This window comes from Branchiostoma floridae, chromosome 15 (genome assembly GCF_000003815.2).
Source record: "Branchiostoma floridae strain S238N-H82 chromosome 15, Bfl_VNyyK, whole genome shotgun sequence".
Taxonomy (NCBI): Eukaryota; Metazoa; Chordata; class Leptocardii; order Amphioxiformes; family Branchiostomatidae; genus Branchiostoma; species Branchiostoma floridae.
This window is the reverse complement of record NC_049993.1, coordinates 6,946,721-6,974,079: the sequence shown is the minus strand read 5'-3', so window position 1 is coordinate 6,974,079 and position 27,359 is coordinate 6,946,721. Positions and strand designations below refer to the sequence as shown.

Below are 27,359 nucleotides of genomic sequence, written 5' to 3'. Positions count from 1 at the left end.
ACATTCTGTCTGACCAGTACGAAAGAACGTGTCTTTACCTCGACTTCTGTCCATTCCCAGCCGTCCTTTATTCGTTCTGAATGTCTCAGAAGCTGGGAAGCTTCATCTTTGAACCGGCACCAAGTCAGGGTACCGGCGGCCATCTTGCAGGGGAAATGATCTAACTCCGGCGGGAGGGTGCATTGTAGATTCAAGAGCTAATAAGTTTTTGGCGAATGGAAAGGGGACTTGCCTATCACGTGAGGTAAATATTTGTCTCCAGACGCCCCCGCAAAATCGATAAAAACAGCGGCTGACCTCCGACCGATACTCACAAGCAGCTCGCAGGAGAAGGGGGAGAGAAGCTTTCTCCTTTGCGGGTTGTATTTTTTGGCTCGTAGCGCAGGACGCCAGGAAATAACACCGTTCAGCGCGCGCTCATTGTACTCCTGAAGCCCACAAACAGGAAGGCTTCGTCATGGTATATCTGATTCAGGAAGGGGAAAGGGAAACCCTACGGTTGTAACAAATTATCAAATAAAGTTACAAAATCCCAGCAAGTATTAGCGGTGTTGCGCTACACAAACTTGGCTCTTCCAATCAGTGGCGCTACCTCCCGATATCTTTGTTGTTTCGTTGGTGTTTGGTTTATTGCAATCCTGACGACCCAGAAAGACATGATATTCACTTATGAAAAGGTAAAAGGATATAATTTCTATGTGCCTGCTGCTCATTATCTTTACTAATATTCTAGGACGGGTAAGATAATATTTTACAAACACACAAGGACGGGGGAGCCATTGCAGAAATGCACAGCACCATCAATGAAGTGGCTAATTCAACAGTAGCCAATCAGGTATCAACTTACAGTCACGTGGGTTTTGAAAATTATAGCTTCAAGTATGGGCTGTCTCCCGCCAAACAAATGGACCAATCAGCGAAGACCTTTTGACAAGTCATCATCGTGTTTCCATGGTTACCGGGTCGGGCTGGGGCTTGATGGGTTGACAGGTGCGTGACAGTCCAGCTATCCAGCATGTACGCCAAGGGGAAAGGTAGCACTGTACCCTCGGATAACCAAGCAAGGGAAAAGTAAGTCAACTTTATATTTTGCGTCGATTTTGAGCTGAGAAATAGAAAATTCAGGTTTTCGTCTGGGGGACCGTGTGGTTGGATCGGCGAGTTCGGCCTCTGTATTGCTGCACGCGGGGTCGTATTTTCGGGGGTACCCCCTTCCCCTGCTCTCTCCACCTCGTATGAATAATGGCTAGTATTTTGTGATTCCCGCTCTTACCAGATTGTAAACTTGGTGCACGTCTTGCGACTTGGCTGATCACGTTTTCTTTGGTTCCTTGCAGGCTAGCGTTATATGTTTACGAGTACTTGCTTCATGTCGGAGCACAGAAAGCTGCACAGACGTTCCTGTCGGAGGTACGTTCTCGGCACTATGGGTCACTCTCGCCGCAAACTCTTTGTGTCAGGCCACTGGCCACCATTTTGAATTTTTATAACCTCCCGCCTCTGGGATTTCGCCGTGATTTCCGATTTATACCACTCCTACTGACGATTGTGTTATTTTGTCAGTTCGCTCACAATTTCTTGTTTCTTTGTGATCCACACAGATAAGATGGGAGAAAAATATAACGTTAGGAGAGCCTCCTGGGTTTCTTCATTCGTGGTGGTGGTAAGCGATCATATGTTTGGTTTTGGTAACTTACAGTATGTGTGTGAAATCGACTGCGTGTGTAGTGAACAAAGTAATACACATCACTATCAAATTGGTAAATCCTTCGAAACTGCAAAATTATAGTCTAGATTATTTCAGTTATTGCAAAATGTGTTTACTTTTACTATGATTTTGCACATAAAACGAACTCGAGAAAACTAGCAAAAGTTGGTACCATTCTAGTAGTTCTATAGTATATTAAACTCGTAAGTGAAAGTGTAGAAATATGAGACAAGTGCACTTAATACAATATGATCTTAATTCAGGTATGGATATTTTTTTATAGATTAATTTCTTAATATCATTTCACAATGTATATCGCAACTTGCTGAGCTGCTGGCTACCCCTTTATGAACGTTAAGCTGTTTCTTTTGAAGTTGTAAGCCGGATAATACATGTGGTATGCTATTGTAATTCTGTGATATTGATTACGTTATGGTGATATGACTATGTACATGTTTTCATTTTTGATGGCCCTTGTTGCCTATTTATACTAATCCTTGCTCAGTGCTACCACTCTAAGGTATTTAGGTATGAGTGTACATAGGTAAGATTTTATCAAAGCATGCTTGAAAACAACAATGGTGTGAAAAAATAGTGCAGAAAAATATTAATACGAGACAAGGAGAATATTGGCATGTAGTTTCTTAGAGTGCACTAAGTGAAAAAGTTACCCCCTTGTTTTACAAGATGTTCCACTATACTCTTGATTGTTGTTTGTAACTGTGCAGATTGTATGGAGTGGTGTAATGTTACCGTTGTCTCACGCTTTGAGTTTCCCCTTTTGTGGTCTTTCGTCCCCACTGTGCAAAAGACGTAGCGTCTTGAAAGAAGCCCTGTCGGTTACGAGGTTGTAACGAATTGTTCGACTTGTTTGCGTGTTGAACGTACGAGCAGGTTTGTTGTGTTCCGTTGTTTGATTGACTCCATTGACTGTATTTTTCTCTCCTCCAGTGTTTTCTGGGATTTATACTGTGCAGCACCAGAGAGGAGAGATACTTGTGAACATTCATCCGAAGCCAAGGCGTTCCATGACTATGTGAGTTGTCCCAATGATTTCTTCTAGAGTATTGTTGTTGCATGCTCAACAGCCAAATAGCATGATCAGTTTGGTTGCAAATAAAGCGGAGAGCTGCCTCGTCATTGGTTACTTGGCAGCGACCTTTGGTACGATGTGAAAAGGTAGTGTACTCCTCACCAGTCTATAAAGGATAAAAAGCAAAGGTAATTGCTTCTTGGGCGGTGCTCAAAAGATAATAGTCTTGAAAGAAAATGAAGCAAATCCAAGAATATAAAGACAGAGGAATCAGAAAGACCTAGTATTGGAATATCTCCTTACAAACAAGATTTGGTCTGACTTTTTTTATTGTCTGTGGAAGTTACACTGAGTATAGCTCTCTCATTTTGTTGTTGTGTTTTTTTTTCAAAGAAAACCTAAGATCTGGTTGTGATAAGGTAATTGCTTTGACAAAGTGGAATGTTCTGGTGGCATATGGTATCAACCAAGATGTCTTGGAGTTTTAGATTGATAAATCAGAGATGGGTAAAAGTAAGAGCCATTGTCTGCGAGCTGGTAACAGCTACACTTGTTATCCCTCACTGAAAGTCTTACAAGAGGGCAGATAATATGGCTTATAGCCATGAAATTTGTCCTTTTCTTTGAGACCACTGTTCAAGGCAACAATACCAAGTGTATTCAAATACTGGCAACTGCATTCAACTGTTCAATGGGAATACATTATGCATGAGAAGAGTGGGGAGCATGGCCCCAGGCACCCACCCCTAAACATTTCCTACCGATGCTCTTTTTCCACAATCTTGTGCCAGAATCTGTTTTTATTGCCTTTTGAGTCAACATGGATGCTGCAGTTCGGGAGTGGTGCTTGTGCTGTGTGTTTGGTTGGTTTATTGTTACCTGTGCTGGCTGGTGGCTGTAGGTGTTGGGCACACTGGGGGGCCATGTGGGGTACAAACGCCGTTTTCACAGCAGTCGTGTCAGTGGGCTGGGGGATCTGCAGGGTTCGATACACAATAGGATGCCTCACACAAAGGGATCTGGCAACATTGGTGCTACCTGTCAAGGTTTTAACGCTCCTAGTGCGGAGGAATGAGCGAAACCACTACAAATGTCCTGGGACGAATCCTTTCACTGGCCCCTTGCAAAATGCACAAGTGTAACACAGTGTGCAGCAGGGCCTTTGCATATTAGTACGGGGGTGGTCAGCATATGAAAACACAATTTTATCCACTTGGTTAAATAATTTCTTCCAGTGATATGGATTTATTAGTGCAACATGGTCTAGTGTGATGTCTGTTTATGTAAGATTAGATCTCACAGGGTTTTTCTTTGGATTCAAGCTTAGGAAGGAAAGGTATTTATTAGGCCAATGGAATAAGCACCCCCGTGCCAGTTGGTAGTGGTTCGAACAAGGTACTGATACTTTCTGGCTGGAATAATAAAACAGTCTAGCTTGGCAGCTTTTATCACATGTATATAACGTGCACAGAAAAATAGTTGAAATGATCACATTACTTGCTAGGGAAGGTTTTTTTTTTCATCATGGGGTAGATGTGTGTATTCGTTTTAGGTAGAAATGTGATATCATAAATCATGGAAAAGTGTGTCATTTTTTTAAGGCCACTGGTTTTGCTTTGTATCCTTTTGTTGTTAGCTGTAGATTTATTTACAGGATTGTCATATTTTCATATACTCTTTTGGAAACTCAATTCCAACTTGAGCAGTCTCAGTGTAGCTAATACAATAAAATGAAGTTTTTTGTTGTTTTACTAATGAAAGCAGAGAAAGATGGGTGAAGGGCAGGTGCTTTTACAGATTTATTTCATGACTGAATGAAAGGAAAGGAAAGAAATGACTGAATTTTTACTATAGATTTGTATTCAAAATATAACTGCTAAAAAACACAGTTCTCCTTGCTGACTTCTCAGTCTATGTTGTATGTTGTATTGTTATTTTTCATGTTGGAGTTTGCCAAAGGTATTATTTGGAGAAGAGACAAAATAACAATTTAGAGTTGCACCTAGTCCTGTGTGCATCCATGTGAGAATGGTCTGTTTGGTATTACAGTAACCTGTTTACTATGTATCCACCTCAAGTCAACACAGAGTAAGGGGGCCATGTGTTTTACAGTGTAATTGTTTGTCTTTCTGATAAGTCCTTGGGTTAAAATAGGTTCTCAGGAACAACAGGTAAAGATGGGAAATCCTTAGAACATTACAGCGAAAGATATCCACCAGTCCTGGTGTCGTCAGTCTGCAAAGCAGCGTGACTTGGAGTCGCTTGCTGCAAGACAAAGGAACTGGATGAAAGGTTATACCTAGCATGTGCCTGGGTCGCTGCCACTTTCTTTGTGTCAGGTCAAAGTGCAGAGGAAGCAGGGCAGATAAGTTTTCAGTCGCATGGAGGAAAACATTTTTGGTTCTTGAGAGAGAGAGAGGAGGGGGACATTTTTTCCCGATGCGGTGTCCACCTAGACTGTTTCACAGTCGTGGTTTTACTTTCGGCGTAGTGAGACAAGGGTTCTGGTTGTTTTGTGCTATTGAGTTGGTATAGCATGGGTCATTATAAGCCCTTTGTTGGTCTGACTGGTCAGTTAGAGCGACATATGTGGTCAGAGATAGGGAGTGACCATGGGGGATAAAGCCAACAGACCCAACTGTTTCTGTATCGAGGTGTCCTTATGGAGTAAAGTGGTTGATAGTACACACAGGCTAGCGCCAGATATGGCACATATTGGTCTGTTATTGAATAACTCTATATGTAGTCAAAGCATTTGCAACCTTCTTCTAGGAGGTATGGGGTATTGTACTTTATAATATTTAGAAGTATAGATTTTCATTTGGAGTCTAGTTTAGACTGACAAAAGGAGGTCAAGGTAGTTTAATTTTTTTAAGAATGAGTTTTTAAAGACATTGGGGTTGTTTTTGCATCAAGGTTTGTTCACTTCAGAACGGAATATTGACCAGGAGCAATCTATATGATCGCGTAGTATCAGGACCTGTGAGTAAGGCGTAACCAAAGCTAAAGAGTGGTATAGCCCAAACAGCAACTTTTAACAACATCATGAACATATCCACGTGTACTAGTGTAATGTTACATCATAAAACAACAGTTCAATACCTTAAAGATATAAAACACATTCTCTAAGTGGTCATTTCTGCACTTAAGACAGTTAAGTATCCTATCACATATCACATGATAACTACCAAGAGGTCCTGTCTGCAAGTGTTTTTTCTTCGAGCAAAGAAAAATTTTGACTAAAGTCATAATTGCTTCCTGGTCCAGGTTCAAGTCCGAATTGTTTTGGCTGTGGTTTTGAGGAGTAACTCATACCCTTTTTAGGGGTGGGTATCGGTAAAGCGTACCAGTACAAAGCCATTTTTCTCTCGTTGGACTAGTCCAGAAAAACAGACCTGAAAAAAATCAGTGGACTAGATGTTGGACCGATTCGAAAATGAACATATACCAACAGGCGTTCACGTGTTTTGGAGCTTACAGGTCCAAGAAAATAACAAGAGCGAAGTAGAGGAGAGTCCTTTATACTAGGGAAATAGAATATTGTTTTCAGTATTGTCCAAGTTTTCACAGATAATTAGGTTCAGGTTGGGACCTGGACCTTACCTGGACCTAAATTTTCTGTACCCACCCCTACCTTTTCTTATTACTGAGTAAGGAGTATTGAGGCCTATTCAAACCCAAATGATGGTGAACAGACCTTTTTGCTGGGTGAGCCAGCGACCTGGTATGGTGCCATCCCATGCTGACCTGACCTCTGACCTTGGGCAGTAGTGACCTTGTCTCACTCAGCTACAACTGTATCAATTTCACTCTGGGCTCACAAATCATGGCTGGGTTTTCCAACATAAACCTGTTTCTTTCTCCTTATCTTATCATATTTTGATGAGATATGGTATCATTTCTTAGATTCTAGTTGACCAGAGACATTTTTTTCTTTATCAGGATAAAATTTGTGAATCTACTCAATCTAGACTAAAAAATGTGTTTCGATCAAGCTTTTCCTGGATGTTGAATGCGGTGTAGCTGCTTGAAGTTGGCCAAAGGTCCTTACGAAGCTGACAGCTTCAGAAGGAAGAGATCTTTGTTGTATGTCGAAAGTGTACCTTCACCTCCATAGGGGCTTGAGCAAATGCCAGCGCCAATGGTTTAGTTAGCTTTTCAGGACAGTTGGAAGGGAAGGTTGGACAGATGCCAAGGTAGGCCCAGGTGCAGCCCTGGGTGGTACCTGGGAACATAGAACCAACTCCTGGATCTTATTATATTCTTAAACTTGTTACTTCTGTAGAGGCGGTGCTTTTTGATGCTATTGGACAGGATATGTTCAACAGATTTTATGGTTTGTTCTTTTGTTGTTGTTTTCTTTATGTGAACTGTGGTACTAGAAAAAAAAGGTGAAAAAAGCAGCCTGTCAATGAGCATTTTTTCAATGAGCAAGTGTTTGAATATTAACTTTTCCTTATGTCTTTGGTAGAACTAAATTTAATCTGTATGATACAAATGAATGCTATTGCTTTAGTGATGGCATGATTAATAGTTAAAGACTTAGACAGTGCGTAGATCTTTTTAAACTGACCAAGAACACATAAGATACAAATGTACAAAAATGAAGAATGCAGGGTTTGGTGCTAGTCCGATGAAAAAGAAAAAGATAGAAAAGATTTAGACATATTATTTACTGTCTAATTTCCTTGCCGGAAATTAAAGATAAATCTAACGTTTGTCTGTACTTTTGACGAAGTTTATGGCAACATAATTCAAGATGTTGTGTCCAAGATAAAGAGAACACATTCTAAACCAAAGTTTTTCTGGAATATTATTGAAGCAGAATAAAAAGATAGCAAAATGAAGTCCTGGAAGTTCAAAGATGAGGTGCTTATATTTTTGTTTTGACCATTTTTTAGTTAAAGAACTACTCTACGGACTATTTTACTTGGGCCAAAACAGCACCCACAAGTGTGCCAACTTCCCCCACTGTTTATTGCTGGTTGGACAAGTGCTTGCATCATACCCCAGAGTTGTGTGTTTTTAGAAGACAGGAGTTGAGAAAACAGACCAGCCAGAACTTGCCTTTCTCTGACAGCGTTCCTTCCCCCCTGTTTGTATTGGAGTTCATGTAGACGGAACTCAACTGTCAGTCCAGACAGTGATGGACAGATGTCATTAGAAATGTAAACCATTATCTTAAGAAGTGCCGAACAAGTTTCTTTTTATAAGGATTGGGGACTTCAAGCCAGGCAGTGAAGAAAGAGGCTGGCATATTTGCCTTAGTCAGTAACAGGATCTGTTTTCTTACCAGCTACAAGTTGCATACAAAAGGATAAAGAAGGATTGAGTCATGGTCCAAAGGTATTCATGCTTGTAGCACCTGAAGCAGTACAGTGTATAACCAGTCTATTTAGCAAGCGCAGAACGTACTTCCATTCACAAACCATTTATATTTTGTGGAGTGTTTAGAACATAGCTATTAAGCCTAAGAATATTGGTACAAAAGCACTGTTACCTGCAGAAAATTTTAAAGCTTTATTACCTCCATGAAATGTCATGGAGGTTATATTTTACCCTGCGTTTGTGTGTCTGTCTGTGTGTTTGTGTGTGTGTGTGTGTGTAAACAAAATAACTCAAGAACGGTTGGATGGATTGGTTTCATACTTGGTGTGTTGGTAGTGTGTGATGAAAGCTGGAAATGATTAGATTTTGGGCCCCCTAGCGGCTCCCCTTGGTACTGCAGCGCAACTTCCGGTTTTGCTATCTCGGTGTTCTGAACATGCTATGGTCACGATTTTTTAGTATTAGATAGCTCTTGTGCTCAGGAAGAAATGACATAAGTTTGGGCCCCCTAGCGTTTAGTTTTGGGATAGCAGGGGCATTTTTGTCAAAAACTTCTGAAGAGGATAACTCAAGAAGGGAACAACGGATTGTCATCATTTTTGGTATGTAGGTACCTCAGACAATGTTGTACAAAATGAAATACTAATTATGCAAAATAGGAGCACATTTGCATAATTAATGAGAATATTCTATCATAGCAGTTTTTTCAATGTATCTCTTGTTCCAGACATGCTATGGTCTTGACATTTAGGTGGTAGATAGCTTTTAGTGCCATAAACAAGTGGGGCAAGTTTCAGCCCCCTAACATTTAATTGTGGAACTGCAGGGGTGTTTTTGTCAAGACACTCCAAAGAGGATAAGTGCAGAAAGGAACGACGGATTGCCTGCATTTTAAGCATGCAGGTAGCTTAGGTAAAGATGTTCATAATGATATACATGTTATGCAAATGAGGACGAAATTTGCATAATTAATGAGGAAATTGTATAGCTCCATTGTTTTCAATAACTGGACCTCAATACATGTAACACATGTTAATTATGATAGGTGGAATATAAGCAGATACCAAATATGGTAATGAGGAACTTATTTGCATAATTTATGTAAAAATTGCAAAACCACTTTATCATTAATAATGGGAATTTTATAATTGTGACATGTGTACGTTAGTCAATGATGAACAACACCATGCATAAATTATGTTAATTTGTTAGTCAATTGCATGAAATTTACGAAAGCTCTAAATTTTCATGGAGGTATGAGGTCGCCGAACTCTAGTTCTAAAAGCATTCTGTCAATCTGTTTGCAATTTGTTCTGTTGCGGCCTAGTTAGTGACATAGTTTTATAGACTTGCAACTTGTGTTTTGTAGTGTTCTATTCTCAGGAATGAAAGCAAGTCAGTCACTCAGTGTGCCCTAAATTGAAGGACAGCTCATCTTTGTGTCTCACCACAAGAAGATGTTTCCAAGGACACTTTGAACAGAAGGCTGATAAATAGTCACGTGGGCGCCTTGAGTGATTTTCTTACAGCCTGTATTTGTAAATAGAATTTCAAGTTCGAATTTACATGTTTTGGGAGTACAGTTTGCAGCTGGTAGTATGTACATATAACTCTTGGCCAACTTATTATATGTTTTTCATGCCCCCCAAAATATCAGTTATTTGTGTTAAATTCAACCCTTGCAAATGCATTATCGCAAGAAATCATAGGCTAAAATTGCTAGAGGATTCTTAGAAAGACAATAAGCATTCTACCGGTGATAGCAGAAAACAGTGCTCCAGTTTTGTTGGTTGAACCACCCCCTCCTTGCCCGCTGTATGGACAATTATTGGAAACTGCCACTACAGATCATAAGTAGGTTTGTCTATGATGTAAGACTTGACCCGATTCCACCAATCGGACCCATTCATTGTTCTATTTCTAACGGTGTTGTTGCTGCTGCCCGCTGTCGGGCATTGATCATCGCCACGGCGATATCGATCCGCGGGCGCGGTGTCACGGGAAGGAGGTGTCCGACGCCGCTGTTGTATAACGGTCACTTACCGCCAAGGAGACATCTCCATAATGCACTTGTTAGCCGTGAAATTTGGATTGTACACACGCTATTGTTGTTGTGAGGAGAGTGATATGTGGCTGCCAGCTATTGCTATATTTAATCCGCGGTGAAAAAGTTGATATTGTTGTTGCTAAGTATTGTTAAGGCGAGAATAAGTGGCGCGGAACTACAAAGCATTCAAGTACATAAGGCTGTAAATTTCATATAGTGTACGAGTGACCGCATAATTTCTTGTGTTTTCCAGCCTTTGTTAATTCAATTTCTAAGCTTGCTGTGAGGAGCTAACTGATCGCAAGCATTACATTGAGGTTGTATTTTGACAGAAGATAGTTTGTCTTTCAGGTAGATCAAATGAAACAAGCAAACAAACAAAAACACCTTGAGATCATCATTGCATTGAGCATAGTGCAGGTTCAAATACATTGTGTACTGGTTATACTGTTCTAAATGCAAATAAAACGGAATGACTGGAAATCTCAAACTTTTTTGTCGTCACACTTTTGGCTTTATGATTTGTGAAGGTGTGTACTTGTAAAGCCTTGCCTGACATAGATAGTTTTCAGCATTCCAAGAGGCTTGAGTCATAGACAGGTGTGTTTGAAAGCGACCCAGAGACAACAACAGTGACCGCTGAAACTCCACCTGGCCTGTGTTTTATGTCAGATGAAGTGGTGTATCAAATGTGTCGCTCTGGACAAGGTAGGTCACTGGTCAAGTGTAAGTCTGCACCACAGGTATGCTATCACTCACGGATCTGCCAGGCGTCACAAAATAGCAGTAAAGAATCTGTTCTTTGTGCTTTAAAATGCCCAAAATCATAGTAAAACTATCAGGAAAGAGTCAAGATTTTCTGTGTTTTCATGTCTTGTCATGTGGTAAAAAAGAATGATTCTACCTTAAGGTTTGCAGCTTGTATTATTAAGCTTGACAAGATAAAGTATAAAAGAGACAAGACAATATTCAAGTATGGTAGTTGATCATAAACTGGTTCTGACTGGTCTTGATGACTGAGCGTGAGTTTAACACTATAGCAGCATGGAAGCGAGATATAAATTAATGTTTGGATGACGACCCATCAAATGATCAATAGTGAAGCTAGTTCCTTACTTCCAGTAAATTTACAGGTTTGCTTTATTGTCCTGATGAAAAGGGAATGTAATCCGTAGTTCAAAGAAGAGTGAAGTTCTGAAAACCCAAAAGATTAGTCAAATACTAGGGCTTGAAAAAAGACTGTCAAATCTGCGATCAAGGCTGTGTATTGTTGTTGCGCCGTTCCCAGAAGGTAGAAGTGAGTATCTGAGAGTAAAGAAAATCTTCGCTTACATACTTCCAAAGAAACGGAAGGTTTTGTGCATTTTGAATTTGGCCGTTGCTCTCTCTCTCTCTTACTGCCCTTGCCCGAGGACATGAACCAAGTCTTCCCCCGCCAGTATTAGGATGTTTGGTGAAAGGGCAGATGGGATTTCCTGGGGATTTTAGCTACTTTTGAAGAGACAAGCTGGGATTGTTGGAGGACAAGGATAGATACCTCACCTCCGATGGTTTCCCAGCCGTTACATCAGCACATCCTACCCACTGACATCTCAGGTAATCACCCTTAAGAGAGAAGGTCTGTATCCAGACAAAACACCACTTGGAAGCAAAGCTTAGGATGAAAAGGATTACGGTCGATCATGAGCTGCAACACCTTTTGTCTTGGTTCAACGTTAAACAAAATTAGTATTTATACGTATTAATGCTTCCAAATGTTGTAGATTGTATAAACTGGACATTTTTAGTTTCTCTTACAAGATTAAAGTATACCAAAAGTATTAAGAAGAATTTAGATGTCTAATTCCCTGCTGTGTTGGAGACAGAGGTTCCCCAAGCTCTTTGCAGGTCACAGGAAAGGAGGGAGTATGGAAGGTTGTGGGAAGAGCCAGACAGCTAACCTTAGGAGATCTCTTGCAGGTCATAGGTCATGATACCTGATAGCTTTGTTACACCAGACAAGGTCCTTTGCTAGAATGTCCTATTTTAGTTTTTTTCTTCTTTTTAGCTGACTCCAAGACTTTCAAGGAGTATGAACAACTTGTAGTAAAGAACAGAGTAAGGTTACGATTATGCTGCAATAGTCTAAATCACTTTGATACAATCTTCAAGTTCATTTCCCAAAGGTAAAGAAGTTACCAATTTCAATTTTGTGAAGGACAGCAAGACTATATGAATAAACAAGTAGGAGGAATGCTACTTGTTTGGTTAGGTTAGACAGGTTGGTCACTTGGTCTGTTTAGAACCCTGTGTCCCACCTAGCAGCTGGTCTTGGGCGGTGTAAATCACTTTGAGTTTGATACAATCTTCATTCGCAACAGACCAAGTTTTTCATTGCAATTTTGTGAAAAATACAGCAAGACTATATGAATATACAGGTAATAGGAATGCCACTTGTTTGGTTACGTTAGACAGGTTGGTCACTCCGTCCGTTTAGAAGCCAGTGTCCTGGCTGGCAGCTGGCCTTGGGCGGTGCTGAGTTCTGGCTCCACAGGGAATCTAGCCTTGGGGACCTCCAGCCAAAAACCTGACCTTTGCACACCCAACAATTCTGTCAAGAATGTGTCTGGGACTGAAGTAAGGACATAACTTGTTTCTTCTGTTCTTCCAAGACACAAGGGTAAAGTGCAGTGGCTTGAAGGTCACAGTGCGAACTTGAACTCCTGTTAGGTACATAAATTCTACCACACAAAAAATAGCTACCTTATTCTTCCCAACTTTTACATGCGCAATTAGCAAATTATGTCAGGATACATGCAGCGACTGGTCAAACGTTCTCTCTATTCTTTGCACGGACTGTTAACACGAGTTTGCAGGTTTTGAATTTGTCATATTTGGAGTAAACATGTTTCAACAAAATAAAATGTTTGACAGGTCACTAAGAATGTACATGTATATGTTACAGCTAATGTAGAGTTATCTTTTGTTGTTGCACCAATTATCTAGTTTGTGCTTGACTGCTGACCATGCATGACAACAGTTCCAAAGGATACCTCAACACCTTTCAGTGGTTGTGTTCCGTACTTACCATTTGGAAGCAAAGCATGTAAAAATTCCTTTCAAAATAGCATCGAGAACATTGTCCTCACCCAAGCACAACCACTAGAAAAAACACGCCACAAAAAGTAACTTTGTGTGATAGATTTCATTTGCAAACCATGTGAAATAGTATAACCATATATTCTATATGGGAGTTCACATTGCATGTTATGTGTTTGTATTACTATGATAGGCATTACTGTAGTGTGATCATCAACAAAAGGTTTGCACACTTTCTTTTCAAGAGCCTGTTTTGCTGGCTTGTTTAGCTAACGACTGTTTGTTGACTCGGAGAAGTGACAATGGCTAGGTGTCAAGATTGGGCTAGTTCGTAGGGTGTGGAAGGTGGCCTGTTGGCACTGTATCAAGATGACCTCACTTGTATGTAGGGACAGACTGATACTGACTGCAACAAGAGGGTTGGCTGCATAGCCATGTCCATAAAGATGTTTTGTCAATTTGTGATACGTTGCATGCAAGGTTTCTTGGTGAAAGCAGCTGCTTCTCCTTGATACAATGGATTGAACTTAGTCTGAAGAAATATGTGTGTAAAGTATAAAACATAGAGTCAAGTTCAGTTCAGTTCAGTTCAGTCAAGGTTCACACAAATACAGTTTGGGTCACTCAAGGGGTTAGACCATGTTGATATGCTGATATGGATGGCATCCACTGGGAAGCCCAAAACTGATGTGTGTGAATAAAAAAAGAAGTTTGGCCAAAAAAGTTCCCTTCATTTTGAAATCCATGTCCAGTGGTCAGGAAGGTTGAACAATTGACTGAACACACACAGTATGGTATATTCAGTGTGGATGTCATCCATATAATCAAATTAACATGGCCTTACTCAGTGATGGCAGCCAAGAGGAAAGGGAGTCTTCAGTGAAGTAAACAATCCCAATCAATTCCACCCCTCTAGTCATCAACAGGTAGTATGTATGTTGGACTGTCAGCAGTTTTCATCCTGTTTGGTACCCTGTGCCCTGTGGTATGTCAGCAGGGCACGGCTTGATCATCAACCCTCTCTGTTGTGCCAAGTAAAGACTGGGAAGCACTCCACAGTGTCAAAACCTAAAGACCCTCAAGAACCCACCACTTGGTGCTGGTCCTTGCTTGGGTCTGGTTTCTCCCGCTGGCTGGCTGTTTGTTTAAGCGGCTTGGAATAGGCTCCCTCCATGTAACAGTATACTTGTCTCAGCCTGCCAGGGGGACATACCTGTATGGATCAACAAGCACAGGAGTTTGGGACCCAGATCCCTCTGTGTTAGAGCTCCAACAACTTAGGGCCATTCCATTAGATAACATAGCAAGTCCATTTATGATTATACAATAGAAGGATTATCTGATTTATAAATTTAAAAAAAAATGTTGCATATTATGAAGCAATTGAAAATAAATGTTAGCCTTTTTTAAAAGAATGCTTTCTCAGTCAGATCCCTTGGTGTTAGAGCTTCAACAACTTAGGGCCATTCCATTAGATAATCTAGCAAGTCCTTGGCCATTTATGATTATACACAGAAGGTAAGGATTATATGATTTATAAATTTACTGATAAATTTAAGAAAAAAATGCTGCATGTTATGAAGCAATTGAAAAGAATTGTTAGCTTTTTTTGAAGAATGCTTTCTTAGTGAGCATCCCCTTTCACAGTTTCAGGTATAAGATGAAGCAGCCCTGAGATGTTGGAGCCTATGAAGGTCATTGTATCCATAGAGGTTGATAACAAAGGAGTTTATCGTATGCTGGCTCTATTAATATCCTCATCAGAAGAGCTTCTGTATGTCCTGGTAGAGGGTTGAAACTTTGGCAGGAATGTTTTTTATAGCCAGTCGGTCTTGTTTTTCAGCCGCATTTTCAGCAGGGATGTGTAACGAACGGTGTTATCCGCGACTAACCTGAATCTGTTGCTTCAAAAAAAAATATGAAGTCAACAGGCGGTGGACTCAAATTGCAATATCTTCAAAATATTTCAACTATTTTCAAAATGTTGCAACGTCTGTTGACTTGGTATCCCTAAATGTCCTTTTTGTTTTAAAACAAAGGATATAGGTTACCCCTCCGAGAAAGCTGAACTAATGTTAAATGTAACCAGCCATTTAGAAACTTTTTTTCGACGTATTGATTAGGGATTGGAAAATCTGTCTTTCATCATTGTTCCGGCCTACTATTCTGTGATTTAGAAGACTGACAAGAAAATCACTTTTCTTGATATTGACATCGACTGTATATAAAATGATAGCAGATGCTGGTAACAACTTTTGAAACATGCTTATATTTGTCATCATACTGTAAGCTTACAAGAAGCCAAAACCCTGTATATAAATCTGGTTGGTGCTGAAGGACACTCAGATATGAAGCTACGAGTGGACTCAAGGATATGCAGTTCCTCCTCGAGATGTAGGTGAGGACGACCTTCTCAGCATTGGAGCAACACTTGTCCCCTCAAGCAAGTCAGGCTATTTTGGTACTATAGGCAGTTGCTGCAGACCTGGTGGCATCACCAAGTGAAAAGCCCAAACAGGTGCCTGGCATAGGCTACACTTTGAAGTTGACCGAAAGATATATTTTTGCCAAAACTTTGATTTCGTTACTGGAGACTTCTTGATTTTTTTTCTTGGCATGAATGTGACTGTCAAAAGCGATTAGCAGTAATGTTTTTCTTTCGAGCCTCGATTTGTATGTGTATCTTGCCTATAAAGTATACTGTTATTTTAAGGTGCCAAGATATGCTTGGAAGACAAATATACACGACCGCTAACAAGACTCAAGCCTAAGCTAAAGTTGGTTTTGAAAATGTAATCAACACATTCAACATATCAACTTGATTAGTCTGGTTTTGGATGAAGCTTTGCAACCATTGCAGTCTGACCTAGCCGTAGGTGCAAATTGTTTCAAAGCATTTTGCTTGCTTGTCCACAACTATACACTCATATACATGTACTTCGATAGTTGTAGAACATTAAACTACCTTATAATATGTATATACATATATGTATGTCACAGTAGAGATTGCTATTCAGGACAATTGCAAATTGTCCTAGGATAGATCGCGATCAGAGCTTTTCCTAGGACAGACTTCAATCGGCATTTGTCCTAGGATTAGGATAATCAATGATTTTTCTAGTACAGATTTCAATTATACTTATATATATTTCAAAAAAGTAGAAGCTATCCAGTTTATTAAACTTAAGCATTAATGACTGCTTTAATGTCTCTTCAGTAGTATCTGGTACAGTAATTGATTAAAGATGGAAATAACAGTTTGGCAATATTTATAGTTTCTCCTTTGTTGTATGAAGGGGGAGGGGGGTAAGGGGGAACCATTTTGGCCTGAAGCCAGAAGCACACTGAGACAAAAGTGAGTTGGCTGCAGCTGAGGTTTGGATAAGTTGTCACAGGAAGTTTTGCTGACACTTGAGGAGTTTAGAAGTGTGCTCCTCGGGAGAGTTTTTCTTGCTTCCAGCCTCCCCTTTCTTAATCGCCAGTCTGCTATGATAGCCGATTGCCACCAATTGGGACCACATAGCGCAGCGGGACTGTGTTTGGCCCATGACCGAGAGGTTGCGGGTTGGAATCCTGCTGCCGTGTTACCGATCTTGTGCCCTTGGGAAAGGCACTTTACACGACTTTCCTCACTTTGCTCAGGTGAAAATGAGTACTTAGCTCGGCCGTCCCTCGGATAGGACGTAAAATGGAGGTCCCGTGTCTGGGGAGAGCTATACCCCAGGCACGTTAAAAGAACCCCCACACGTGCGATGGTGCGGTGTGCGATGGTGCCTTCCGTCTAGAATTGGTGATTCTCTACAAATCACCTGGACTCCAGGAAGAATAGTGACATATCTGTCACTAATGGAGATCTGTATAACCAAACAAAACCAAACCAAAACCAAATTTGTATCCCTTACAAGTTACTGTATTAGGCTTCTAAGGAAGAAAGATAACTTTGGACTTAAATCAGGCCTCCAGTTTTTCTTCTTGGTTCAAACATCTTGACACGTCTAGAAAGAAACTGTCGCTTTCAAAGCATGCAGTAAATATAGGATCTTAACAAGCTGTAGAAAGCCTTAGAGATAAATATTTCTTGAGCTAGTATTAAGTTGTTCTGTAGGTAGCATTGTAGTACTGTTGTCTGTGCAGCTAGTAGTTGCCATGCATTGTACGCCGTCTGTCGAGCAATAATGTTCATTCATTCATTCATTCATTCATTAGGCAAAATTTAAGAGAACGCCATGTGTTACCACATTTCGCATGACTCATAGGTCCCTCTGACGACATTTAGTTTTATTTTTGCTCAACAAAATGTAGGGAAATGAGGGATAGCCAAAGCCATAAATACCAAATGATTGTCATGACAATCTTGTAACGAAGGTCAGAGTCAATAGACTGTTCTAAATTTCAGCTCTATCAGGCTACAGGCAAAGAGCATAACCTTTTTTCAATAGGCCAGCATTTAACTTCAAGGTTCTAACAACCCATGAGTGTTTACAGGATTGATTCAGGATGGAGCAGTGAAGGGGTGCTTGTCCAGTGGAGGTGTTATCAAGAGGGTAGGATGGATATTGTGTCGTCAATTCCATGCTCTTGAGTGTTGCTCTATAACCACACTTATCACTTCTCAATATCATAATGGCTTTGTTCAATGTTGTCTACTAAGGGACAGGTCAAGTACAATTTTGACAGGAACAGTTGTGGGAAAATTTGGCTGCAAGTGAATAAAAAAAAGAGTGTTTTACATATAAAAATCTTTGGCTATCACTAGCATAAACCATGCATTGTTTCAAATCCATAACTTAGGGCAATGTCGAAAATAGTCGTCAAGAAAGCATGCAAATCCAGGTTTTCTGAGGATGACTTTCTGGATGTTTTTGTAAAACATTAAAGAACAAGACAATTTCTATACTTTTATCATAATTTTGAGACAAAAATCTGGGATATTAAGTCAACTATTTTCTGCGATTCAAAAGATTTTTCTGGCCTCTTAATTTTGTTATGTCAGAGGGATGAAACATCATTTAGCATGAACAACCCATGCAGCAGGAGTAGGCCTCTCTTGTGGATTGTGTTGAGTCAGATATCGCACAGTCTACCTGATGTATTATGTGATCAGTGGCAAAGGTGGTTTGTGACAAAATCAGTCATACCCTGCAGCTCTTGCCGTAGCTTGAAAAACTGCGTCCTATTCTCTAAAGACTGCGCCGAACCAACAAGCGCTTAGGTTGTGGCAGTTTTGGGGTTTGGGTTAAAATATGGTTCGATCAGTCTGGATATGGGTAGAGACGGCGGAGATTATAGGTGTTGTCAGTTTCATTTTGATTTGACAGGATTTCTGCGAAAGTTGTGGGTTCCGATCCCGACGGGAAACAAGGTATCAGTCGGCCGCCGTTAACAGGTGATCACGGATGAGGGGAAGCGTACAAAAGCGGTCTTTGTTCGGAAATGGGAGCGAGAATTGCCAGTTGGCACGTTGACACTCCGACATGATTTATATGGCTGATGCCTTCTGGCTACGTTGTAATCCAATGAGCAGTTCCTAACCACCACCCTCCTGACCCGTACAAATTGGGTTTAAATGTTTTGTACCTAATTAACACTAATCAATGAAGTTTAGGCATATTATTTCTTGGTCACTTGGCGCTAGTTACAAAGGGGGCTACTAAATCGTTGCCCCGGTACATGACAAATGGGTGAACAGATTGGCCACGATGGCTAATGTGTTTGTCTGCCTGTGACATTTCTTCGTTCTGACAGTACGGGCGGGGGGAATCAGAGCATCAGTTGCTGCGTGGGGAATCCAATCGCAGCCGGGCAGATTGACGTCAGGAAACTCGTTCCGAATCGGGAGGGGGGATTTTTATGTGCTCAGTAGATACAAGGAAAAGAACAGTTGTCATCTGTCTTCATGTATGTTTTCTGGACAATGTTTCAGCCTGTATGTATGCTCTTATTACTTCCACCGTAGATTGCGTAAGTCGGTAACATTTGAATGTCAACAGGTTACAAAAGGGTACTCAAAGTTCATTTTTCGGTTCATAGAAACAGCTAGCAAAAGTTATGCTACAGGACAACTTTTTCCATCACAACGTAGCTGGATTTTGTACAACACGTCCATGATTGTCTGAAGAGTGCCCTCGAATTACCTGTTCACAATGACTGAGATATGGCACATGTTTAGGGGGTTTAGTGGAGACTTCTATTTTGTTCTGTTTTCTTCATGTCCGTTGGCAGATATGAAGAAAAATGGACAAAATACAAAGCACAACAAAAATGCCTTAACACACAAAAACAGCTGAAGCCAAATCTCTGCTTGAAACTACCTCTGCTTGGAGAGTAGCTTTTACGGTGCTGCTAGCATTTCTGTATTCTAATCAGCGTGAGGTTGCAGGAGTTCTGCTGGTGTCACTGGGAATGGGAGGCCTACCCTTGACCCAGACAGCAACTGGGAAGTGCGCTATGAACTGACTGGAGCCTTAAAATCCTCAGGAACTGTTTGTACGTCACTACACCAATCAGAAACACTGTACCAAGAGAGGTTGGAAAAATTAATGTTGTAAACAAAATACTAAGGTGAAGGCATATGTTTTTGTTATATTTTTTTTTTTCTCTGACAGCTCATATATTAAAAAAATATTGAGATGTTGGAGAAAATAACCCATACCTGATTTTTCTGTAGGTAGCCTTTACAGCCATGGGTCAACCTGTGATGACTATTTCCACTTTCCTTCAGTATAGGATACTCCAGTGATTTATGAACCCTTATCCAATCTTACCTTCAAACGATAGGTAGCTACCTCTGTTCAGATGCATTGAAGTTAACATATTTCAAAAGCAGATTCTAATTTTAAGACTTGCACCACTGCTTTCTGCAGTAAGAGTTTTTTGTTCCTTCATTCTTTTAATGGTGGCCAAATCTACCATCATATCAGTGCTAATTCAGCGGAAAATCCAACATTGAATGCAATAAAATTGCAGCTGCAGAAGTTACCAAAATGAAGAAAAAGGAAAAAATAGTAGTTGGCTTTCAGTACAATATAGATAAAATTTATTTCGGTTGCTGAGTAGGAGCACAACTTCATGTTGAAGATGCATAATGATATGTAGAGAGATTGTGAGGTGTGGGAGCAGCTTTGTGTAGCAACTGATATATCACTCCAGACCTGGATATGTCAGTATCTGTGGCCGTTGTCTTGCGCAGATCAATGTCTTGCAACTGTTGCTCGGTCTTGTTAGCTTTCACAATAAGTTGGCCAGGATTACTGGGTAAGAACTGGAGGTAGCTTTGAGCATAATTGGACCTCATCAGTGTCATCATAAGTGCTAATTTCATTACAGCTTGGGAGGTGAAGTTATATGATTCTGCTTGTTAAAATCAATACATGCATACCATTAGTGGTGGGTTAATAGATAAAGAGCACATGTATGGAATGTGGTCGTGTTCGCGTTGCTTGATGTTGGAAATCAGAAGATTCCATGACGTTATCCCATTAGAGTGTTGGTTGTACCAGTGCCTGCAGGCAGGAGACGGGGTGATTCGGTGCTGCGAGTGATTTTGATACATGGGCGGGGACTGGAATGTGCATGTTATTTAATGGCGGGAGGTATTGATTATTTTGCTGGCCGTTTTGGGGTCCCCGCTCTCTCTCTCCCTCCCTGGCTTGCATCATGACTGATTTTTTTCTAACTGCCCTTTTTCTGGCAGTGGCGGCGGTATCGATCCGTCGGGTGGGTGTTTGCCAGTAGGATTAGGCCGGCGGTTCCCGGGTGGATATCGCCTGAAACGAATCCGGGGAAGTGTTTTGTCGGAAGCCTCTTTGGTGCTAGCCGGAGCTAAACGCCTCTGAGCGTGAGCTCACTGTTGTGATGCTCTTTATGGCTGATGGTTTGATAGGCTGTCACTGGCTTAACTACTGTTTACTCCACAATGACAACAAACAGTGAAGACTCGCTGTTTACGACAATGGCTTGCATGATACCTGTATGGTGCAGTTTTAGAATAGCTATTTTAATCTTTGGTTGTTCGTATGCAAAGGAATTTGTCTGATTGATTTGAAGCTATTATCCATAACTAGAAGGCAGACCTTTGTCGAAGTTCGTACCTGCACTATGTGTATGAGAATTCATAAAATTTTTAAAGGAAAAAACCTTAAGAGCTCATTTCATATGTTTGTAGGGTACAAATGAAATAGACTCGAAGAATTTTAGTGTTAAGTTTTTTATATGCAACAAATGCTGAGTGCTAATGCACCATTGGACCTATTTTGATGTTTTTGTAGACTACGATAATACATAGCAATTATAGTTATGATGCAGTGTGCAACATTTGATGTAGAGATGGTTGATGTACTCAGGTTTATGGGCAGAAGCGCCCACACATCCTCACAGCATCACACCCACATGCGGGAATTGCTCCAGATAAATAATCTTCTTAATGTACATCAGATTCATATGTGCAGTTCTGTGTGTGTTGGTCTGGTTATGTAGACTGTTGCCGCATAGGGTGTATGCTGCCCTGGGGGTATGTTTGTGCAGTTTACTGCCATACGAAGGCTCCTTGTTTAGCTGTCAAAACTGTATACACCCCCATGCAGCAATGTTCAACAAGCAACCACATGTCTTATTGCTTTCTTGCTATGCTGATTTTGAAGGGAAAATGGAATATTTGCGCAGTATCCGGTCCATGTTGTCAGTCTATTGTGTGGCCTGGCTTCATTTGGGATCATCACCACTTTGTTCATCAACAATAGCAAGAATTAGCTGCTTGGAAACAAAGCGTGGTTTTTACCCAAATGCCAGAGGTCGGCGTGAACAATTAGGACTGGAATTCGTGATGCGTCGGGACGAGTAATTAAAAGATTTGTCTTGGGGCTGCAACGGATGTGAACAGCATTGTGATTTTCCCCTCCAAATGTCAGACAAATTTTCTCCCAACAAAAGACACTTAAAATAGTATAACCAAGTTTGATGCTTTTCTCGTTGGAATACTTGCCTTTGTGCCATTGTGTCAATGGCTTCCTTGACAGAAAAGATCTTCACACAATGCAAAGCATAGTTGCAAAATTAGTGAAATTAGACAAGCTTGTTACTTTATTTCAAATCATTAACCACAATTGATCTGTGTGTAGCGTCTTCATTTGCTGACTGAACTTAAATGATCCTAGAATTCAAGAGGTAGTCTTGACTGCAAAGTTACGTCAGGGTTTATAAAGCAGGGTTTAGAGGCGGTCTGTTCTTTAGGTGGAGAAGTTATGTGTTGTGGAATGGTTGGTGACATTTTGTGACATGTGATTTGTAATAGGCCCTGAGGGGGGAACGCTCAGTTGGCGGCAGTCTTCTCTCTCTGTGTGTCTGACCACAACACACCGTGCGTTGACCTACATGAAATCTGCTTTCTTTTCCCGCTTTTTGCTTGATCTCAGCAGGATTTGACGTTTAAACAGGAAGAGTGTTGCTGTATCATCGGTGGGAAATCAGTTTTATGGAGAGGCGAAGGAACTCTGACCTATTTATGATTTCTTTGAATCAGTTTCAGACACGGTTTTCAAATGGAGTGATGCTTTAAAAATGTGAAAAGCAATTAGGTCCTTAGAGTTAGCATTAGAATTTGCAATAAGTGTCGTACAGTAGAAGCCACTTAATTGCACTGCCTATTTGCCAGTGAATTTCGTGCAATTATCTGGCTGGTGCAATAATGCGAAGTTATCTAGATGGACTGCACTGATTTGGGATTTCGAGATTCCATGCAGTTAACAGAAGTGTGCGTTAATCTGTTGTGCAATTAACATTGTATGGCAAAACCGGTGGAAGACGAAATACATTTTATTTCTAACTGCCTCTCTAACGATCAGGAAAGAAAGGAGTTATTTGAAGAGGCATGCAAATTCCACAAAAATTTCCAAACGCTTACCGACGAAAACAAAACTATAACGCTGTTAACGTCACATAACCCACGCATCATAGAAAAAGTGGGACACTTCGTCTTCCACTGCTTCCAGAAAAGAAGTCATACCCTAAATACGTAGATTGTAGCTCTCAGCAGTCCATACCATTGATAGAATAGTCACTCGTTTACACTTGTCACCATTGTTATCTATACCAAAGTATTTCATTTTATACATGTTTATTATATTCTCTGTATGTTTCATGTTGCAATTAGCCCTCGGGCAAGAACTTGCAAATAAACTTCTCTATTATTAACTGGCTTCTACTGTATCAGTCTTTTTCTCCTGATTGGCAAAAGTTGCGTAGAACATCGGCAATACTGTGTATGTGTAGGCATGAAAGAAAAAAAACACCAGCAGGAATGTCAAAGAAGGAGATAGAAAGGTGATGATGAGACAAGTGGAAACAGTTTGAAACACATGTTACCCTTGACCCTGACCCATGGTGTTGTTCTTGCTGTCTGAATGTATAGGTATCACGCTGTTACTGAGTTGGATAAAGACACCCGGACGCACCTCTGCAATGTAGATGTAAACAGCCATAACTGATCATTTGTGAGACCATAAAACCTGCATCCCCATAAGCCCAGGATAGATGTTTTACTATCGCAAAATTGTAAACATTACACAGTGTGTATTTAGCTATTGACATTCATGAATTACCACATTTCACTTAACAATAATTATCAGACTCAAAGGGATCCTACCTTCTGAGAAAGGTGGTAGATTTTTTTGTTGACCACCTGCTTTGACACATGTCTATTTGAATTATTCACTCTGAAACCACAAGGCTTTGTATGGAATGAGGTTGCTTTGTCTAAAAATAAGTCAGGATCTGTACTAGAAATACACCCAAAACACTGAGATGTTGTTAGGCAAAGGTAAAGATACATGTGATTGTAGTGCTGTGTGGACAGCTTAGTACAGGTTACAGACAGGAGATGATTATTGTCAGTCTTTTGTGTCTCTGATTTTCCTCTCCTAGTCAGCTGGGGTTCAAAGGTCGACTCCGCCTGTTGGCAGGGTTGTGGGCCATCTGCCAAGTGGAAGTTTGGACAAGGTCACATGTTTGGCTTGGTAATGCAGAGTCAATAGGAGGGACGAAGGTCAGGCAAATCTGGCCCAGTCGCCTGTCTGGGGCTTGCTCCAACTGTCCCCTTTTCAACAGACAATATTTGCTTAGCCGGCAGGCCACAGTTGCCTCCATATTTGATTCGCCGTGCAGGCAGGTTAGACAGGTGAGCTGGCTGGAGTTTGCTTTGTCGGCGTCTCTATGGACGCGATGCAGAAGTCTTTGAGGGACTTGAGTCTTCGCCTTTTTTTCTTGTGCCTTAAATTGATTTTAGTTGGCAGGAACGTAATTAAGCAGTGAAGAGGGGAAAACTCTTGTACGTGGTTGAAAACAATACTGTAGTACAGTAATGCAGTGAAAATGTAATACAGTGGAAATGCCAGACAGAAGTCTAAGACCGTAAACGTAAAACTTCTGCAAAAACGTCTTGATCTACAGTATTCCCTTGAATCGGTGTGGTGGTAGTTTTTGCAGAATGGTAGTTGAAAAGTATTGTGCTACCACTACCATGTAGGACAGCCCGGCAGTCTCTAGATACTGTAAATTCATTTACTTTCACAGTGCTTTTATTTGCCCTTTGGAGGAAAAAGGAGGTTTTTGCAGTGTCTAAATTTTGTGGGTGAAGAAGTCACGTAGTACCAAAACAATACAGCATTGGAAATAAACATTTGTAGCATTATGGAATGGTCACAGCGAAAAAAAAGCCACAAATGTTCCAAGATCTACAGTACTGGGCACAAAGGGGTACAGAAAGGGAGGCGGATGGTCTTTTCGCATAATTTCAATTAGATTACCTTACCTTACCTAGTCCCATCCTCATGTCTGAGGGTCGGGGACTATGGTAGCATCCAGTATCAGCCAATTAGATTACTTTGGTCAAATTTACCTTGAGCATTTTTCTTGCCAGAACAGTCTACAGAGTTTATATTATGTTTGGAATTGCAACTTTGCAAAAGAAAAAAAAAATGCTCCAAAAAACCTAGTCGTTGAGATGAAAATATTTGCAGAAGGATTTTTTTAACCAGCATACAACAAATTGTGCCATCTTAGTGACAACCATTAAATGTATAGTCTGTTGTACGTACTTCTGAAAGACTGAAGACTTGACTGTGACGTCTTTGATTCTGGAGAATGAGCCATTTAGGATGGGAGTTCTTCTCATGGACAGAACAGGCACTGATTTCTGCTACGCTGGCCCACAAAGCGTTACAAGTTTGCTGGTTGGGGGCCTTGTTATTCCCACTGGATGCTTTCCAATTGCCCTGAGGGATTTAAATGGCTGTTCTGCCCACTGCTTCCACCCCCTCCTACAATCCCACTCAGTGTTGTGCAAAATGAAATTTATTTGGTTCCCCTTGACTGGAAATTACTTTCTTGAGAACTTTCTCAGTCTCAGTCCACCCTGTTCCTAGCTCAATGTGTCCTGTACAGACATTTGGGTATGACTTAATGTGATATGATCGGAAAGGTTGGGATTCTATGTGAGAAAGGTGTCCTTGGGGGGAGACAGGTCTCCGCCAAGCATTGGGCTGTGGTAGAAATTCATGACCCTAGTGCATATGGGGCCCTGCAAGGGAAATGAGAACACGTGTAACAAACTCTTCCATTCACGGCAGCATTTGTCAAGCCTCGCAAACATTTCCTCTCTTCCGTCCAGTTCGGTCGCCGTGCGTCGCGCTGCGGTCCCGGAAAAAAAAAGAACGGTTTTGGAGGGGAATTTATGGTGACTGGATCCGCCGCGTGCCATATGGGTCATTAATTACATGCACATAAAGTATTGAAAATTCATGCCATAGTAAAAGTGACAAATCCCATGGAGCCCAACCAACTACAGTAGCTTACGATTTCAATTTGTGCCACGCTCCATACTCTTCTTGGATTATTCAGTAATGCGTAGTGAGAGTTAGTGTATCTACTGTCATTGTGTATGTATCTCTCCCTGTTGTAATGTTTCTCTTTGCTTCTGGAGCCATATATATCAGAGGAGCAACGTATCCCTGTCATTGTGTGATAAGTTTGTAAAATATTATTCATGGTGGGCCAGACATGGCAAAATTTTATGCAGGGTTTCGCTCGTTATCCTCGTTACTGAAATAGAAGATGATGCAATCTTGAACAACGTAACGTAGTCATCATCAATACATATGTATTTTGATCAATTGTTGTTTCAAATAGAGAAAAAAAGTAGATTCAAAGCATGTTTGAATATACTAATTGGTCTTTTGATACAATTGAAAGAATGAATTCCAGCATTTTTGTCAATTTGCAGAGGTCAAAAGTTAGATGAGATGTGCTGTTTTAAGTGGCAAATGGAAAAAAATAGATTATGAAAACTGGAATTAACTGTCTTTGACAGTTGTGACGATTAGAATATACAGTATTGGGTTTCTAAATAAAGGTGTATTGAGCATTTCTGCGTAAACCTTAGATGTATGCATTTTTTAGCTTCTTTGTTTTGGTCTATCCCATAGACATGTGTAACTTTCTCAGATGTATTGATCTCTGCTATACTATATGGGCATTTTGCATGTCCCAAGTGTTTCTTGGAACGGGTACTTCCTGTGTGATGATGACGATTCGTTGAGTCACTATTGAGCAGAGTCTGAGCCATAAGCTTGTGGACGTCAGCTGAAATGCACATAAACGTCACGACACGTCATACACAGATTTAAGTATCCAATCATTGATCGATTTCATGTTTGCCTTGAAGTTGAACGTTAGAAAGTTTTCATAAAGGCTCGGTTTCCACAAAGTGTAAAGAGTAAATTGAATTTATGAGTCTGGGATGCCAAAATTGTTTTTCAAACATTTTTTGTTGTTCAGGCTATTTTAGATTTCACACAACTGACATAATTGGTCTGAAATGATGAGAATTTATAATGTGTTACTTTTATAGACAACTTGTGTAACAAAAGAAGGTACGGTACTAGTAGGCTACAATTGGGTTTGAAGTTTTCTTGAGGATGCGAGCCTCTGAAGTATCATATGATGTAAACTAAATTGGATTTTTTCTTTCTGTGTTGTGTGAAAGTCAAAAGCTTAAGGAACAACTCAGACAACTTGAGCAACAAAGGAAGGTGCAATATTTTACAATAGGGTTTGAAGTTTCCATGACGATGCAAGACACTGAAGTATCATATGATTGCATCATCTGATGTATA

General features: G+C 40.6%; 2 protein-coding genes across 16 annotated transcripts in view; one reads left to right on the top strand and one right to left on the bottom strand.

Annotated features, from left to right (window-relative positions):
* LOC118432047 (ubiquitin-like-conjugating enzyme ATG10) overlaps nt 1-301 on the bottom strand; it is a 22,114-nt gene extending 21,813 nt beyond the window's left edge. Inside the window, exon 1 of the mRNA XM_035843554.1 lies at nt 39-301. Within this exon, the coding sequence (XP_035699447.1) occupies nt 39-143 (105 nt within the window). The 5' untranslated portion in view covers nt 144-301. The remainder of the gene's footprint in view (nt 1-38) is intronic.
* Nucleotides 302-892: 591 nt separating this feature from the next.
* LOC118432025 (single-stranded DNA-binding protein 3-like) overlaps nt 893-27,359 on the top strand; it is a 76,850-nt gene continuing 50,383 nt past the window's right edge. For all 15 annotated transcript variants that reach the window (XM_035843525.1, XM_035843522.1, XM_035843518.1 and 12 more), the window contains exons 1-4: nt 893-1,071; nt 1,338-1,410; nt 1,602-1,663; nt 2,660-2,744. In XM_035843525.1, coding sequence (XP_035699418.1) covers nt 1,016-1,071; nt 1,338-1,410; nt 1,602-1,663; nt 2,660-2,744 — 276 coding nt within the window. In that variant the 5' untranslated portion in view covers nt 893-1,015. The remainder of the gene's footprint in view (nt 1,072-1,337; nt 1,411-1,601; nt 1,664-2,659; nt 2,745-27,359) is intronic.